The sequence below is a fragment of the Melanotaenia boesemani genome, chromosome 22 (genome assembly GCF_017639745.1).
Source record: "Melanotaenia boesemani isolate fMelBoe1 chromosome 22, fMelBoe1.pri, whole genome shotgun sequence".
NCBI classification, from domain to species: domain Eukaryota; kingdom Metazoa; phylum Chordata; class Actinopteri; order Atheriniformes; family Melanotaeniidae; genus Melanotaenia; species Melanotaenia boesemani.
The window spans coordinates 10,852,359-10,868,720 of record NC_055703.1 but is presented as its reverse complement, the minus strand read 5'-3'; the positions used below and the strand labels follow the sequence as shown (position 1 = coordinate 10,868,720).

The 16,362-nt window shown below is 39.7% G+C and overlaps 1 protein-coding gene across 2 annotated transcripts in view; it reads left to right on the top strand.

The window, feature by feature from the left end:
• The first annotated feature begins 1,008 nt into the window (after nucleotides 1-1,008).
• The window catches only part of LOC121633726 (MAM domain-containing glycosylphosphatidylinositol anchor protein 2-like), a 226,127-nt gene continuing 210,773 nt past the window's right edge, over nucleotides 1,009-16,362 (top strand). For both annotated transcript variants that reach the window (XM_041975923.1, XM_041975921.1), the window contains exon 1: nucleotides 1,009-1,889. In XM_041975923.1, the coding sequence (XP_041831857.1) occupies nucleotides 1,817-1,889 (73 nt within the window). In that variant the 5' untranslated portion in view covers nucleotides 1,009-1,816. The remainder of the gene's footprint in view (nucleotides 1,890-16,362) is intronic.

Genomic DNA, 16,362 nt, shown 5'->3' with positions numbered 1-16,362 from the left:
AGTGACTACAGTAAGTGTAATCTCGATAGCAATCTGAGTGTCACTTTTTGCTATGATTTTTAAAAATGAATTACATGAATTTATTATTGCCATGAATTACAGTGTCCTAACTGAGTTTTGATTCACAGCCATGAATCTTTATTGTGTTTAATTTGGGATCATGCTGTTGGACCCTTGATACTCATCCCCATTTGTCTATGCTAGAATTACACGATCTTTTCCTCTTCAGTGGGAAAAACATTTCACTATTTAAAATCATTCAATTAAAAGTTGTTGCTAGGAAACAGAACAAGTTTTAGAACCTGTCAGCTGTACCTCTTAAGAAGAAGAAAAATAAAGTGAAGCCATTTAAAGTATAATTATATTGTTTCTTTGAAATTGTCTTTATGATCAGAGTTCTAGCTGTGAGAGAGAAACCTGCGGTCAGGACACTTATTTGTTTATTTATTTATTTATTTATTATTAAATATAAAAAGGGTATATAATTATCTCATTTTGGAATAGCCCCTTGGAGCTCTCTGCCTGCAGGGCCCCTTGTGGCGCTTCTAAGACCCAATTTGGGAACTCAGCTGCATCTTTTTAAAGCCTAAGGAGGCCTCAGTTACCAAAGAGAAAGGTAAGCTTGCAGCAGCCGAAGTGAGTTCTGAATAGACTTACACAGACACCTCTCTACTGCAAGTCAAAGGCATCTCATGCAGCGGATGAATGTTACACGACACACAGCATCTCCTCCTCCCTGTCTGATAAAGGCAGAATGGTGAAACAGGAAGAGACAGTTCTGAAGACTGTGTTTGGTGGAGATTGCAAAGGTCTGTCAAAGCTCCTGAATTCCAATGGTTCCATCTCTTCTTCTCCCCTCCCTCCCTCTCAGCATCCAGCAGCTGCGCCTCTCATGCCTTTCCTGACGCTGAGCGCAGCCTCCCATACAGATGAGCGCTGGAAGCCACGCACCTCTTGACGTAGCCACAGACCGGCTGCGGTGCCACTCGGTTTTCCGTAGCACGTATTGCGCAACGTGACTGATGCTCAACTGGCCCCACGGCTGACACATCCAAGCTCCCGCCGTTGCGTGGACCTAAAAGAAAGAGGTCCTCTAACGCCGAGACGTCGGAGGAGGACAGAAACCATCCACGCCGCCCCTGGACCCTCCCCTTGTCATTGCCGCCGGGAGAGATGAGTCGCGGTGTGATGCTGTGATGTGACTGTGTGAGCGCGCGAGCCTCTTAACAGCGGCTTGACGACTTAATCGCTCAGAAGGTGAAAACGGTGAGATATTGGCGGTTTTGTGAAGAGAATGGTGATGACGGCTTCCTCTGACAGCATGCAGTCAACGCGGCATCCGCGGCGCGAGCCCTGACCACAGCTGCAACTGAGAAGCTATGCCCGTGGATACAGAACCTTCTCCCGCTTACTCTCGGTTTGGTGCCTAAAGGGTCGTTGCTAAGCTTCTCGGACACACTTTAGGCTGTCAGAGGAGAGCACCTGCCTGGAGTCGAGGAGAGGTTTCATTAAAAAAAAAAAAAAAAAAAAAAAAGGCCGGCCTCTCTGCAGATCACTCCCTCACATCCTCCACGGCGTCTGTGTGCCGCGAGCGCTCCGCATCTTCACTACATGGCACTTCACCTGAAAGACATCATAGCCCGAGCGTGCGTTGCGTCCTGCCACTTTATATTATAGGCTGTTTTGCCTTTACAGTGGACTAAATTAATCGACGCGTGAATCGGAGAAGTGCCGCGTCTATGCACCTCAGCCGCACCGCCCCGGAAAGGACTTCTCACTGTTGAAAGCTGGATATGCTGAGATTAACGTGAAAAGGATGGATGTAATTATCGCAGTTTTGGGGCTACTGGCGCTGATCGTTGAAAGCATACGTTGCCAAGGAGTGTATGGTAAGTCTATGCAATGTACTCCATTAACCATGTGATCATGACCTTGTAAAACAGCAGTTTCTTGCGCTCACCGTAGCATCACAAGGTCCTTTAATGATCTGCCTTTTTTTTTTTTAAGAAAGTCAGGCAACACCAGTGCCTCTGTTGGGTGACATACCAGATCTGATTGCCAGATTCAAAAGATGGACTCTAAATGTAACCCTCCAGATTATACAGCAAATAATTTGTGTAGGCAATCATGCACAGCACCTTTTCTCATCCAATCCATCCCTTTCCATGGTAGGTGTGAGGGCTAAATTTAGTACATTCATGGATTTTTACAGTGGAACATGGTTTATTTTGAAGCCTTTAAGCCTTAACTTGTCCATTTTTTTTTGTCTAATTATGATCCAAAAGAGGGATGGCACTTAATCTTACATGAGGTTAGACGTATTTTTGAAATGTCATTATAAAGACTGTATTCTGTTAAGCACTCATGTCCAGTCATGAGTAATTTTCCTGTGTGGTGGATCCATCTGGGCACCTCCTGCTTCTGTCTGCATGTCTGATTCTCTCTGAATCACTGGAAGCAGTTATAAATATGTTTCTTGGCATGTGTTTTTATAAGGAAGTATTTGAAAAGGCCCAACATGGACATTCGGTTATGAACCCAAAAGTGTCACAAGGAAAAGGAATAACTAAAAGCTGCAAGTTAATAACAACTGCTGCATGCTACACATATAAAACTGAAAGAATTGGAATTTATTTGTGTGCTCAGATGTTACTTTGTAATAAGATAAGCTTTTTTTTTCTGGAGGGTTTTTTCTGATGCTGTTTGAATTCCATCACATTGCCTTCCACTGTCTCTAAAACGATCATAAATTCCTGTCTCTGTCTGTGCAACCAGTGGCACAAATGATATCTGAAATGTATCGTCATCCTCGCAGCAGCAGCCCCCACAGTGGCAGTGGTAGCAGGATTGTGCGGACATAATGATTCATGTGCACCAACGCTGGGACAGAGACGAGACCTTGAGGTTGCACAGCCCTGATCTTTCAGCAGTTCAGACCAAAGTAAAGACAGAGCAGAGAGATGGCAAGTTCACGGATAGAGACGTGGGATTTTTCTGTTACAGAGTCCGTTGCTGACCGCTAAGATCTTGTCACCACAGAATGTGAGTAGCAAGAAAGGTTACTGTGAGCATGACAGGAACAGTCATGGTGCTGCGGACTGACCAATGATGCGCCAGGATTTTATCTCTAGAGGAAGGAGATGAATAAGAGAACAGACATGCCAGGGATGCTGTGGCATGACTGCTCTTACATGTGTCCATTTATTCCACCTGTTGCAAAGATATTTCACAGTGGATCAAATCAAAAAATGCCAACATTTATTGATTTCCCCCATTGTCAAATATCTAAACACTCATTAAGCAGAGTAGGATTTATATGTAGGTATTGTTGTTGAGCTTCTATTAAATTCCACCAGTTATGCATTAAGCCAAAGGGCAGAGTTTCTAATTAGCCATTAATAACTCAAGAAATAATTGCCCTTACTTAACTCTATATCCATATCAACTAAACTGTTTTTCTATGTTCAACACTGAACATCAGAAGTGACCACATGAATCTTATGTAAAAGCTGCTGGTCCCTATCAACCATCCATGCCACAGTGTGTGTGTGTGCAGATGAAGATGCAAGCTGATTAGAAGGTATCATATCCTGTAATGCTTGATATGGTGTTGTCAGAGCTGTATGTGTGGACTAGTGGGCTTGCAGCAGCAGTGGCAGCAGAAGGGATGGAAGGGTTGTAGCTGGGGATGGGGAGGGGTGGTGGTGGTGTGGGGGCATAGCAGATGGAGCTGTTTGGGCATTTAGCTGTCTGTGTTTGCATGTACGCTGTGCAGCTTGAAAATTCCTGAGAGCATAGTCACTTCCTCTCTTAACCAGACCTTAAATGTTTATTATTTTTACTGAAAGGGGACCTTTTTGCCCTCCGTCGTATATTGGGGTGGGGGGTAATGTAACAGAAGGAAGGATACACATACACAGACAAATGCTTACATGTTCAAGCATTCTTTAAATTGTGAGTAACCGTTAGGAAAGATCTATATTTATCTCATGTTTAAAGCATACTGCACATCTCCAGTGAGGCTGTGTGAATAAAAAAATATTTGCAAGATTCTTCAGTCAACATTTATTATTGATAGTGGCAAAACATTTGCATGCATGTTGTGTTGCCTCCCAGTGACTTTGCAGAGGGTTTTGACATCTGGTGGATGTGGGAATTCTGAGGCACAGGTATAAAGCAGTGACTGTGTGACTTAATAGTATGAGAGAGAATGAAACAAAGCAATACTAGTGATCAGCATTCGAAAATAGTTTTAATAGAGATCCATCATTGCCACAATGGTCATATCTTTGAAACACTAGATCATACAGTGCTTAAAGTGCAATGTACACGTTAACAATCCCCGTTGCTTAAAATGCAGGAACATGCCCTACTATAACATTTAGAGCTCTAGAATTTTGTACACTTTTCATTCAAAAAAGAATGCTCTGCAGTTTCATTGCATAATCATAAAGATGTAGTGTGAGAAAAATCAATGATCAGTGGTCAATTATCCTCATCTGTCAAATACATTTACTATGGTGTATGGTGAAGAAACAACTCAGTGTGCAAAGTGAGAGCCCTCTGAGCCTTAAACTTGCTGTACTGACTATGTTTGCTAGGTGCTAGAATACCATTTGAGATAAGTAACTCTTTAAAAGGCACATAGAAGAAGACAGTACACATCTATGCAATTACTTGCAGTGCAGACATTGCTGCATTTGAAGCTACTGCAGATGGAAACATGTTTATGTCTGTAAGAATTGTTGGCCATTGTGGCCCCCATCCATTCACTGCTGTGCTTGGCATTTTAAGTAATTTCTGTCCCCAACTTTACCACTAGATGTCAGTAATTTTTCAACAATGTACCTTTAAGGGACCACTGCGTTATTAGTCTGAACTAAAAGGGAAAACCCTAACCCTTACACAACCATTCCACTTAATCCAATTCAGGGTCACAGGAGACTGGAGCTTAATCCAGCTGCTATCAGGAAAGAGATGGGGTACACCCTAGACAGGTCAGCAGTCCATCACAGGGCCAACACAGAGACAAACCACCACGCTAAGCCATAGGGAGAATTTAGAAACCCAGAAGCAATGTCATCATTAGAAGGAAATTAATTTGCTGTGTAAGGAGAACTGGAGAACTAATCCAGCATGCAACTGACTTAACATGAGTTAGCATATGCTAACATTATTTTCACCATCCTGTAATGTTTGCCATTATGAAGAGAATAACAAAACTAGTTATAAACCATTTAAATATGACAAAAAGTGCAGTACAAACTGACCCACTAATTTAATTGAAGCTACGAAAATCTCAATTTAAACTATATCATACACAGCTGGAGCAGAGACTCTCAATGTTGCATTTAAAGCTGTTTTGGTGAAATAGAAATTTTAAAGATACATTTGCAGCAGCACTGTTCATAATGGTTCATGTTTTCTCTGGATTATTGCACTCACGTCTCATAAAATCCATTAAGACGATCAGTAACCTTTTAAACCCACATTTAAACAAACAAAAAATCTGCAAGTTGCACTTTAATATTCTTATTTTACAGTTACTCTCCTAGCTTTTACTCCTCTTATTTCTAAATTGACCATAGAGGAGATGACTGGAACATTTAGCAAAAATGAGATTCTCATCTGTTATTTTTATTCTTGAGCATCACTGTGCGTCATCACCATCAACTAAATGGTGAGATCATAATGTAGCAATGAAGAAATCACATACTGGTGTGTTAAGTGGTGCTGCCACAGTCATTAAAGAGAATTGATGAAGGCTAGTCAAAGAGAGATAGTGATGCCACTAAAATACAACATCTACAGCTCTCTTTTTTTCCTCCCTTCTTCTTTAGCCTTTAAAGTTTTTTAAACTTTCTCAGGACTTTATTTTGTAAGACTCAGTGTTGTTTACCTGAATTCCCTTAGCTGGCTGTTACTTCATCTTAGCATATTGGAGGACAAGCTTTACAAACCTGCTTAATACTCTCAAAGAGTATTTGCATGTAATGTTACTGACAACTAAAATGCTCTAAATCATATGAAAAGCTACAATGGAACATGACTCTTATGATAGCATGGAAATGTTTTTGTGCTTGTTACTTTATCCAAAGATGTACCGCCTTCACTATGTTCCATCTGCATCAAAGTCAGCCAGAGACAACCTCCATGGGATGTGCAGATGTTCCTGATCTCATTTGTGTTACGCTACTGAAGAGGAAAAAGTTCTTACTCCCCCTCCTCCGCACATCCCACTTCTCCTTCGCTCTTGCTGTCTTTCTCCTTCTGTCTCCTGCTCCCTCTCGTTTGCATTGAAGTCCAAGCAATTGCCGAGGTTTCTTTTCATGAGCCCCGGTTCAGACGCTTTGGCTTCTAAGCTATGCAAATGCATTCTGCCAGTGAAACTAAAGCCGTCTTTGTTGGTTCTCAGAGGCCTCCTCCACAGAGTCCTTCATCATTCCCTTGGATCGGGACCCTTACATTTCCCACCGTAATGAGACCACGGATAACTCTATCTCTTCTCCTCCTGCTCAAAGTTCCCATTTCCTTGCCTGTCTCTCCTCCCATTCCCCTGCGGGAAGAGAGGATGGGCGATTGCAGTATATGCACTTCAATAAGAAGCAAAATCAAAATGTACAGCTGGCTACGGCACAGAACAAGCTATTTGTTGCAGTGGAACATTTTACTGTGCACGTCAGGGATTACTCCGTACCCCTGGGTGGGGCTTCAGACAGCATCAACTTAATCATTACAAATATCAGTTCTCTTTGGACGCAGTCCTCTGAGACTGATGCTAAATATACACTGCAGAGACACTGTTTGAACTTGAAGTTTGACACACTCCTCTGTGCTTAATGATCACTCTGTTCTTTGACACTGATGCAGCACAGTTAAGGTGAAGCAGCTGTTTTTCATAGTGCTGTTCTGCAAGTTTGAAACCAGATTTTGTCATTTGTCATATGTAAAGGCATATTCTATCAGCTCATTACTGCACACCCATAAAATTGGGAAACCTGCAGGCAAAGTCCAAATATGGAGCAGCAACAACTGAGAGGTTGAAATATCTAATATGATGCAACATAATTCCCTCTGACCCTGCTGACCGGTAAACGCTCTGCGCCGTCAGAGCTGAGATAACCTCGCTGACATCAATATGACAGTCAATATTTCAGACAGTCATACATCTCTCATGTAAATCTGCAGATTGCCCCCTCTTCTTGCATCTGCTCGGCCGTGAACCGGGAGGTCACGCTACTATAACATACATCTGTGTGGCAGTTGCACTGACAGGATGCTACTCTCAGATTTGCCCCCTCTCTGCCCCTTTTGGCTATTTTTGAAAGATTCAGCTGTGTGAAGTTTGGCAGCAGGCGACGTTCAAAACGAGGCTGGAGGCTTTAGGGTAGCACAGTGACGTCAGTTTTAACAGTAGTCAGCTAAAACATTGTTCACTATTTGTAATAAAAAGTAAGCAGTTGTGGTCCTTTTTTAATTCTGCATAAATAAAAGGAAACTTTTTTGTAGTGTTTGTAAATTTCTCTTGACAAAAAAGCAGAATGTCATCCTGGCTACTTTGCACATACCCTGAACAGATGTAATACAATTCATCCCCCTACTGTGAGGATTTGGATGAGTTCAGGAAGACAGTTTACCTCTGGATCACTCAAGGCCAAATTCCTACAGCAGACCAAAGAAGCTTATTGTAACCTGGCTGGCTGCTTGAACTGTTAAGCCCACATCCCCAAACCCAGAGCTACTTGTCTCCCCTATACACAGTGCAGAGGACATAAAGCTACTACTAATGATCTTGTAGCCATTCATTCATTAAGTCCTGTTTAGTGGAAAGACTAAAGCAGCCATCTCTCTTTCTTTATTCAGTAATTCTGTACTTTTAATGAAGTCCCATACAACCTTTTCTGGGCATAAGTGGCCTATACTGAACCAGAATTCAGTAGCATCTTGGACTGAAGGATGAGACATATTTAGACTAATAAAATGTTACTCACAATTTTGAGCAATGGGCAGAAAAGCAACTGAAGTTGTTGGCAGAGGCACATCTTTGTCACCTGACGTTCTGCTCAAGTACCCATTTATCATCTGGATCATTTAAAACAAGATGACAATCTCACATGCCAGCCTTGGCACAGCAGGAAAGCTTTTATCAGCAACAATTTCATTCCTTGTAATAGTGTTAATTTCCTCATGTTGACTGACACATGGTTAAAGTCCAATTAATTAAAGCAGCGATATCTTGGTGTAAGAAGCCAAGTGGGTCAATAGTGCCGGTGCAGTAGTGTTGTGACACATGGCAGACAGTAGATCCCTCGGATAAGACTCCCTTTGATACTGTGGTGTACTTCCTTCCCCTTCCACGGGAGGGGTTTGCCTGCTTAACGTGAATGGGGTGTAATTAGTTGCTAGGCTCCAGAAGGATACTCTTGCATCTCACTTTCAGTCTTTGTTGCAAGTTTGATGAGAAAACTGGAACATTTGCAAAGGGACTTCACACAGTCATTTAGACAGATGCAAGTTAATATTTCATTTCTGCTAGTAACTGCTGCAATATTGACCACATGAGATGATGGGCTTTGACAAATATTCTGTTGTGTTTGTCCCTGATGAAATTGCATTGCTGAAAAGCTTCCACCTCATCATCATATCCCTTATGTTACACAGTGCATAAAGATTAAATGGAAGCAACAAGTGCATCTTGTAATTTCCTACTACTGCAAAAAGTATGAATTCAAATACCTTCTGTTTAGAAAATGCAATTTACTTTGATTCAGGTCATTATAGTCTAACAGATTTATTTAATTTTCTGTTTTCAGTTAGGGTTCGACAAAATCACTTCACAAAAGAATAGTTTGGAGAAGGGCTGTGTTTTGCACAATCTTCAATCGGCCTATCATAATTACACATATTTTGTCTGATTGCAATTATGCTGGGTGCAATCATTAGAATTGTTTAATTTCCTCTACGTAGAAAACAGCAGGATTTAACTAACAGAAATGCCAATTTCCATCATTCACACATCTTTCCTATATGTGTCCATTTAATCAGAATTTTAAATTGACTGACTATTTTAAATGCCAAGAAAGCAGCTGTAGCTGTTATTGTGCCACGCCATGTCTGATCAGAGAAAATCTTGTAGCATTAATATGCTTTTAGGTTGTTCCACATCTTGCAACTAGAGTTTGGTTAAAAAGGGTACAAGATGCAGAGAACTGCCCTGTGGTTTATTTTTAACATCCCCCCCACAATCTCCCAACATTTTCCCACACTAGTAAGAATCATTAACATCTCATTATGTATGTGTGTTTGCTAAAATCCTGCTCACAGGATGACTTTGGTTTATCACATTCCCCCTTGATCCTCTATTTTTATGCAACATACTGTAGCTACATTCTTGTATGCATTCATTATATCATTTCTTTATATATGCATTACAGTTTGGCCAGCTTGTAAATAATTTACATTTACTCTATATTTATTATGTACATAAATAGATAAACAAGGGCAGAAGCAGCGAGCAAGTACTACTGTATGTGCTGCCTGCTGATAAGAGTAGCTGAAAATCCTTTTAGCCAGGTTTATAATTTCTGCATAGAATGAAGAAAAAGATACATTTATGCTTCTAGAGGAGCTGAGACAAAATGAGTTTCATGTCGTTTTATGTGGTTTATAGCGAATTTAAGAAATTAATTTTCTCTCTTGTTTTTTGTTAAATCATGACATAAATTTAGTAATTTGTACATTTAGAGATAGCACTATATAATCCATGCATGCATAGAACCTGCTTTAGCTGTTGATTAGACATTTAATTTTAAAGAAATATATGTTTTTATACCCTCATCAGACTTGTTTTAATGAACGGCAGATTTGGCTACTGAAGTAGATCCGTTTTAATGCGTGTGATGCATTTTTGTATGTTGAGTTATCATTTCCATGACTGGCATTGCTTCAGATCACAGAGAATTATACATGTGAGCCGGCTTCAAAGTGACGCAAACGATGAAAGGGTCTCATTGAATATGAATGTATCCTTCTGTCTTCTCGCCATCTTTTCAGTTGATTGAATTGTCTTAGTTAAGCCAAACTGGCAGGACCCACTTTTACAACCCATCAAGTACAAATCATTTGGCGGTCCCAATACGTAGCTGTCAAGAGCAACAGGTCACCTTTTAGCAGAACTGTGGATGGACTAAAAGAAAAAAAAAAGAGAGAAAAGGAAATCAAAACCCTGGAAAGGAGGAGAGGAATAGTACGTTGTGGAAACACAAGAGGCTAATGCCAACCTTCAACTCTGTCACTTCAGCCCACACAGGCATCCGAAGTGCTTCTCCTGTGAAGTGATGTCTGTTGTCATGGTGACACTATGTGAGCCTGGTATTGCGCGTCCTCTGACTTCCCTGTTCCCTGCTTCGCTGCCTACCTACTCGCTTATTCTCTCCTTCCACTCGCATGCCAGCAAATCAATCGCTGAAACAAATGTGAAGTGATTGCAGGAGCGAGCGGTTCTCGCAGCAGCCTCACGATTGCGCATGAGAGCAGATGAGATCACGACGTAGGGCAGGGGAGGGGAGGTGGTGGTTGGGGTGTCAGCACGTGTGAAAAGGTTCAGGCTGAATGTGTCTCTTCAAAAATCACCACCATTTCATTGCTGTGAGGCAACCGCAGGAAGGGGCCCACTTATCGTTGCAGCAAATAATGCTTAAGCTTTTCTGACAAGTGGGAACAGTGGCGAGGTAAACGTGTTGACAGTGACGCCTTCAGTAGTATAAAGCATCAAAAAACAGTGTCAGACAGAGAGACAGCAGGGGGATGAGAGGGTTTGGGAGGGGGGCATTATGACTACATTCACATTGCACCTCTCTACCCCACCTGACAATAAAAAAAAACAACCAAAAACACCAAGTTTTCAGCTTTAGTTTTTCCTTGCAAATCATTCCTCTGCAGGAGGCTGAGCCTGTGGAATTGTGCTGTGGCTCTGCAGAAGCTCTGGGAAAATTTCGGCAAACAAAAACATGCAGTTTGTGCAAATGGGAGAATGTGTACTCATTTACAGTGTGTACGTGTGCTTTTCATCTTTCTAGGGCTAAACTTTGCTGAGATATTCATTTAACAATGTGATTTATGACCATCAGCCCATCTGAGCAGGACTGATCCTGGATGGCAAACGTGCCTTAAAGCTCCTGTGAGCATGATGCAGTCATTATATGTGCTTGCTTTATTCACTCAACCACATACCCTCTCTGTAAAGGGTTCTCCATCTGGCTGCTAAGCCCTTTTTTATATTATTTAGCTTTCTGCATCTCCCTCAATAGCCTCTAAAAACCTTATTCTTCTAACAGAAACTTGCACAGTAATAACTAATCTCTTCAGTGTTATGCTCTCTTCATATCCCCAGCAGACACAGCACATCTTAGAGGCTGTTACACCCATGGGGATAACCTCAAGCCGTGTACTGTCAGTTAATGGCTTCCTATGGTAAAGCAAGCAGACTTATCTGAAGTAAAGCAAAGCACTTCACTGAGATTTAAGTCAGTGGAGAAAGAAGTCTCAAAGAGAAATTTAATGCAGATCTCTGAGTTCTCACCCAGGCTCTGAATGTCTGCCATCTTCCCTCATCTTTATTCTGGCTGCTGCAGCAAAATCTTTGCAGATGAATCCATTTTTTTTTGTTTTTACCTTGATGGATATTTGCTTCCTGTGGATGTTTAAAGCCACACATCTGCTGCCGACAAGACTGAAGATTGAATCTGTTCATAATTGGATATATTAAAATAAAAATAAATATAAAGACTTAGTATGTTGATTCATTTAGATGAAAACCATTAAAAAAACAAAGCAACATGGTGCTGTAATTAGCTAACAGAGAGACATGGTCTGACTGACCCATTGAGGATGTGGGAGAACTCGTTAGCTGAAAAAAATAAAAAATAAAAAATAAAAAAAAAAAACAACTATTTACCTCTTGCTGAGTCTCAGCACAGTCTGGTGTATCTTAAGAGAAATTAAACATTTGGAGCTCAGTCATTAACTGTCCAATTTTGGCACTTGACCCAGTCTATGTGTGTCAGCTCAGCATGAGGTGTGCTTTATTTGGCTCATTCTCCCCTGGCTTCAACAAGGCTTGCATCATGTATTCATGACACAGATTTCTTTTTTTTTTCTGTTTTCCTGAGCCACTCACTTTCATATTTTGAGCCCAGATGTTTTTATTTGATAGGCAGGTCCTATAATTACAAGGACTCACTTGAAGAAACACAAGCTTTTACCAAATTGAATGCTTAGATTGTAAACACAAGTCAAATCACTGATTAATTCAGAATGGCTTTTGCGTGGTGAAATTGTATTATGTACAGCACTGGCTCAGGTTGGAAATGAGATGCTGTTCCTTAATTAATTTTTCCACTTTTCATATCTAGTAACAACTTGAAGTTAATGTATCATCCATTGAGGTGTGATCACAATGTATAAAACAAGAAAAGTTTATTCACTTGTGTTCTTGAACAGCCTTTTTCTATTACATGCAGTGTAATTGCAGCTTTGGTTTGCAGAAAGTAGCATCTTCTCTGGACAGGAATGTTATTTTGACCTCTCCATAACCCCTTCATTTGTGTTTTTTTACTTAAAAAAATTTAATATTTGTTGTATTTGTTTCTATTAAAATACCTATTCTATCAAAAACCTTGGTAATAAGCAGAGAAGTTTCTTTCCAATTTAACTTTGTCTATAATTCAGAATTGCTAAGAGTTTGTAAGGTCGTGTGAAATAGCACGTCAATAGTTGATTTATGGGTCATTTTTTTGGGGGCTGCTTTTCAACACCAGTTTTTTTATGTATTTTTATACCACATTTTATGCATCATATTTTCAGAATTATTATTATTATTTATATTTCTATGGTATAATTTGAGAAACACATCAAATATCACTGAACATTTGGCAAATATGAATTCACATACAGTACAATTACCTTACCCCTCATTTCTTTCATATTTTGCTTCCAAAAAATCAGACATTCATGAAATATTTTTTAGTGATATCGAGCAATAGTTCTGCAGACTTTTTTGAAGGTCTTTCAAAATTATTCTTTGGACTTTGGCTGCTTTTTCTACCATTTTCAGTCCTGACCTCGTATTCTGCCATTTCAGGCTAATACTGTATAATTAGAGACAGAAATGTAACTCTTTACTTTTCTTATCTTCTCTTATTTATGGCTAAAAGGACTTCGGGGCTGCATGGGGCAGAATTCCTGGCTGTAACCTCAGACTTTTCCTCTACGTCACATGAAAGGAGGGTATCAGTTATTGTGAAGTTTAAATTCAGAAGTTGGAACAAAATAAAGTTTGACTGATATTTCCATAAATATGGAATAATTTCTTTATTTGGAAACCCTCAGTTTAATACCAGTTTCTTTGAAGAGGAAAAATAGATTTTAGGACAAGAGGATGATCAAAAGAGCATAAGAAGCCATGACTGTGAGACTATACAGATTTCTTACACTTTCCTGCTTGTATGTTGTAATAAATCCTGAATTAGGTGGAGAATGACAACTTGGGTCACTCCTTTCTTCTGACATTAATTTTTTTTAATAGAGCTTGACAGTACTTTTTAGGTTAATAGAACCTAACAACAGTAATACAACAGCAAGTACTTATTTACAAAAACAGAGACAGCTAACTCAGGGAAAGAACCAGTGTTTTGTCCACACTTATTTTAACAAATTAGTAAAGAATCAATTCTAAACTGTTATCAGCAGCCTCTCACAAAGACACAACAGTTTTTCATGGTAATTTTGTTGCATCTAGACCACAGAGATCGAATTTAAAAAAATTTGAATGATGTAAAATGACAACTTATCATATATCCGCATGGTTTGCAGAGTGAGAATTTGAGGATAAAAGTCAGGCTTATGAAAGCTACCAGCAGATAAACAGCAATGTCCTTAAAAATTAGAAAAAAAAACCTTACAAAGAACCCATGCTGGTTAATCTACTGTTTGCTTAAAACTAATCAGAAATAGTCTCCATGGGATAGTGGCTAGGGCTGCACAGCGATTAGCACCGTTGCTTCAAAGCAGGAGGACTGGGGCCTTTCTCCCTCTGCATGTGGTATCTCTGGATACTTCAGCATTGCACAGTCCAAAAACATTCATGTTGGGTTCATTTGTGTTTCTAAATTCTCCCCTGGAGTGAGTGTGAGTGGTTGTTTGTCCCTCCGTATTGGCTTTGCGATGGACTGGTGGCCTGTCCAGGGTGCACCCTGCCTCTCACCTAGGAGGAGCTGGGATAGGCTTCAGCTCCCTGCAACCCTGTGTTGGATACAAGGAGAAAAGGCTGAGGTATGCAAAGTGACACAAGAACTAGACTGAAAATGACTGGCAGCAGGTTCTATGGAGGGATGAATCCTTCCCAGATTCCCAACCTCAGAATCAATGAAGCAGTGTAGGATAATCTTGACTGAACTAAACAAAAGACAGAAAACATAAAAAATGGCATTGAAATGTTCTACAAGAAACCTAGGGAGCTATTCCTGAAGACATATCAATAAGTCATTGCACTTCTTTCCGGTTTGCCTTATAAAACACACAGGAACTTTATTGTGGCCCAAGACTTCTAAGCACTGGTTTAATTCATGAGCACCAGTGTGAGGGTAATTTCATTTAGTAATATATTGGAAATTTGTCCATTTTATTAAATGAGAAAGGATACTTTTGACCATTTCATTGCATTGGTAAAATAAATAACAAATAAGTATAATTAAAAGTGTATAGCAAAATCAAAATGCTAGTAGTCTGAAGAAGATGATTTCCCAGTGGACCTTGGACTCACTGTTTTAAGAAAAGAGGAAATATTTAAACTATTACCCACTGTAAGTAGAAGTGAAAAAAAAAATGGCTTAAATGTATTAATTCCACCATTTCAAGCTTTGAATGAGTTGACTTTTCCTGGGTCATATAACCCGGCCATATTATTATTAAAGTTTCTCTGTGAGAATATTAAATAGCTTGAAATTACAGCTTTTGCCACAAAATGGAAAACTTCAAAACAGCTTTGAAATTCACTAGTAAACCTCAGCGTATCAGTGGATCTGCACATCCTCCTGCTCATCAGACAAACCCATGCAAATGCAGTAATAGCATCTCTGAATGCATTAGCAATGCTTTCCAAAGAGGTGGAACCTGGGTGGTGTTTCCATATTGCTATCCATATTTATATCATAAGCCACATATCAAAACATGTTGATAATATTCATGAATTCTGTGCCAACTCATGCAGCAGAGGCAGAATAGAAAAATTTGGCTTTAGCCCTCCGTGGTGAGAGCCTCCTGTTGTGGGTGTCTACATGTTGATGTATGCATGGGTAAGCTTGTGTGATTCTGAATATATTTGTGTTCGTGCGCATTCCCCATAGGTTTTTGTGATGCTACCGAGGTAATTGGATGTGTGACGCCCACCAAAAAAACCCTTTAGCCCTAGGCAAGCACTCTTTCAATCCCAGCAAGCTTGTGTGGAAAGCACAACCCAAAGGAAGGCTTATTCTTTCAACTGGCAAACATCAAATGGTTCCCTGTTCTCTTCATCACAGCCTCCGTCTCTCTGCTCCGCTGTAGCATCAGAGGAGAGCCCATTAACATGTGATGACATGGCCCTACACATGCATACAGCAACATACAACTGAGAATTCACACCATGATTACTACAGCTCTGTAAGAGCATAATTGTTTATTTTTCTATCATAGATGTGCAATGCAAATTCTGTTATATATGGGACAAAAGTATCAGGAGAGTTAAATCATCCCAGATGGGTGGAGATAAAGTCTATGTAAACCAAATATAAGTTGAGTCTTTCTAGACTTTGTTGATTTACAAGACTGGGGAAGTATCATCTTGTAGAGATTAGCTGCTGTGTTTGTGAATGTAGATTCATTGATTGCAGATTGATATGAAATTGCAGTTCATACAACTTCAATATTTTCAGGCTGTATCCTAAATTATTTTCATATTGCTGAAATAATCTTCATTTTTTTATTTATTTATCAGTTTATTAATTTAGTGTCTACTATAATCAAATGTCAAAGAATTTTGTACTTTCTATGTCCAGTTGATAATCCTGCTAATCTCATAAACTCCCAGTCACAAAATAAACTGATTAATTAAAAAAAAAAACAAATAAATAAAATTATTGGATTATTTTTTATGCTCTGAAATTAAGAACCCTTTAAGTACGACTGAATGAAATAAAAACATAAAAAAAAAAAAAAAGCTGCTAGACTACCAACAAGAAGCTAGCATTAGCTGGCTAGCATGGTAGCTAAAAAAATTAAAAGAAACTTCTTAGCAGAATAAAAAATAGATCCTGCCCTGAATTT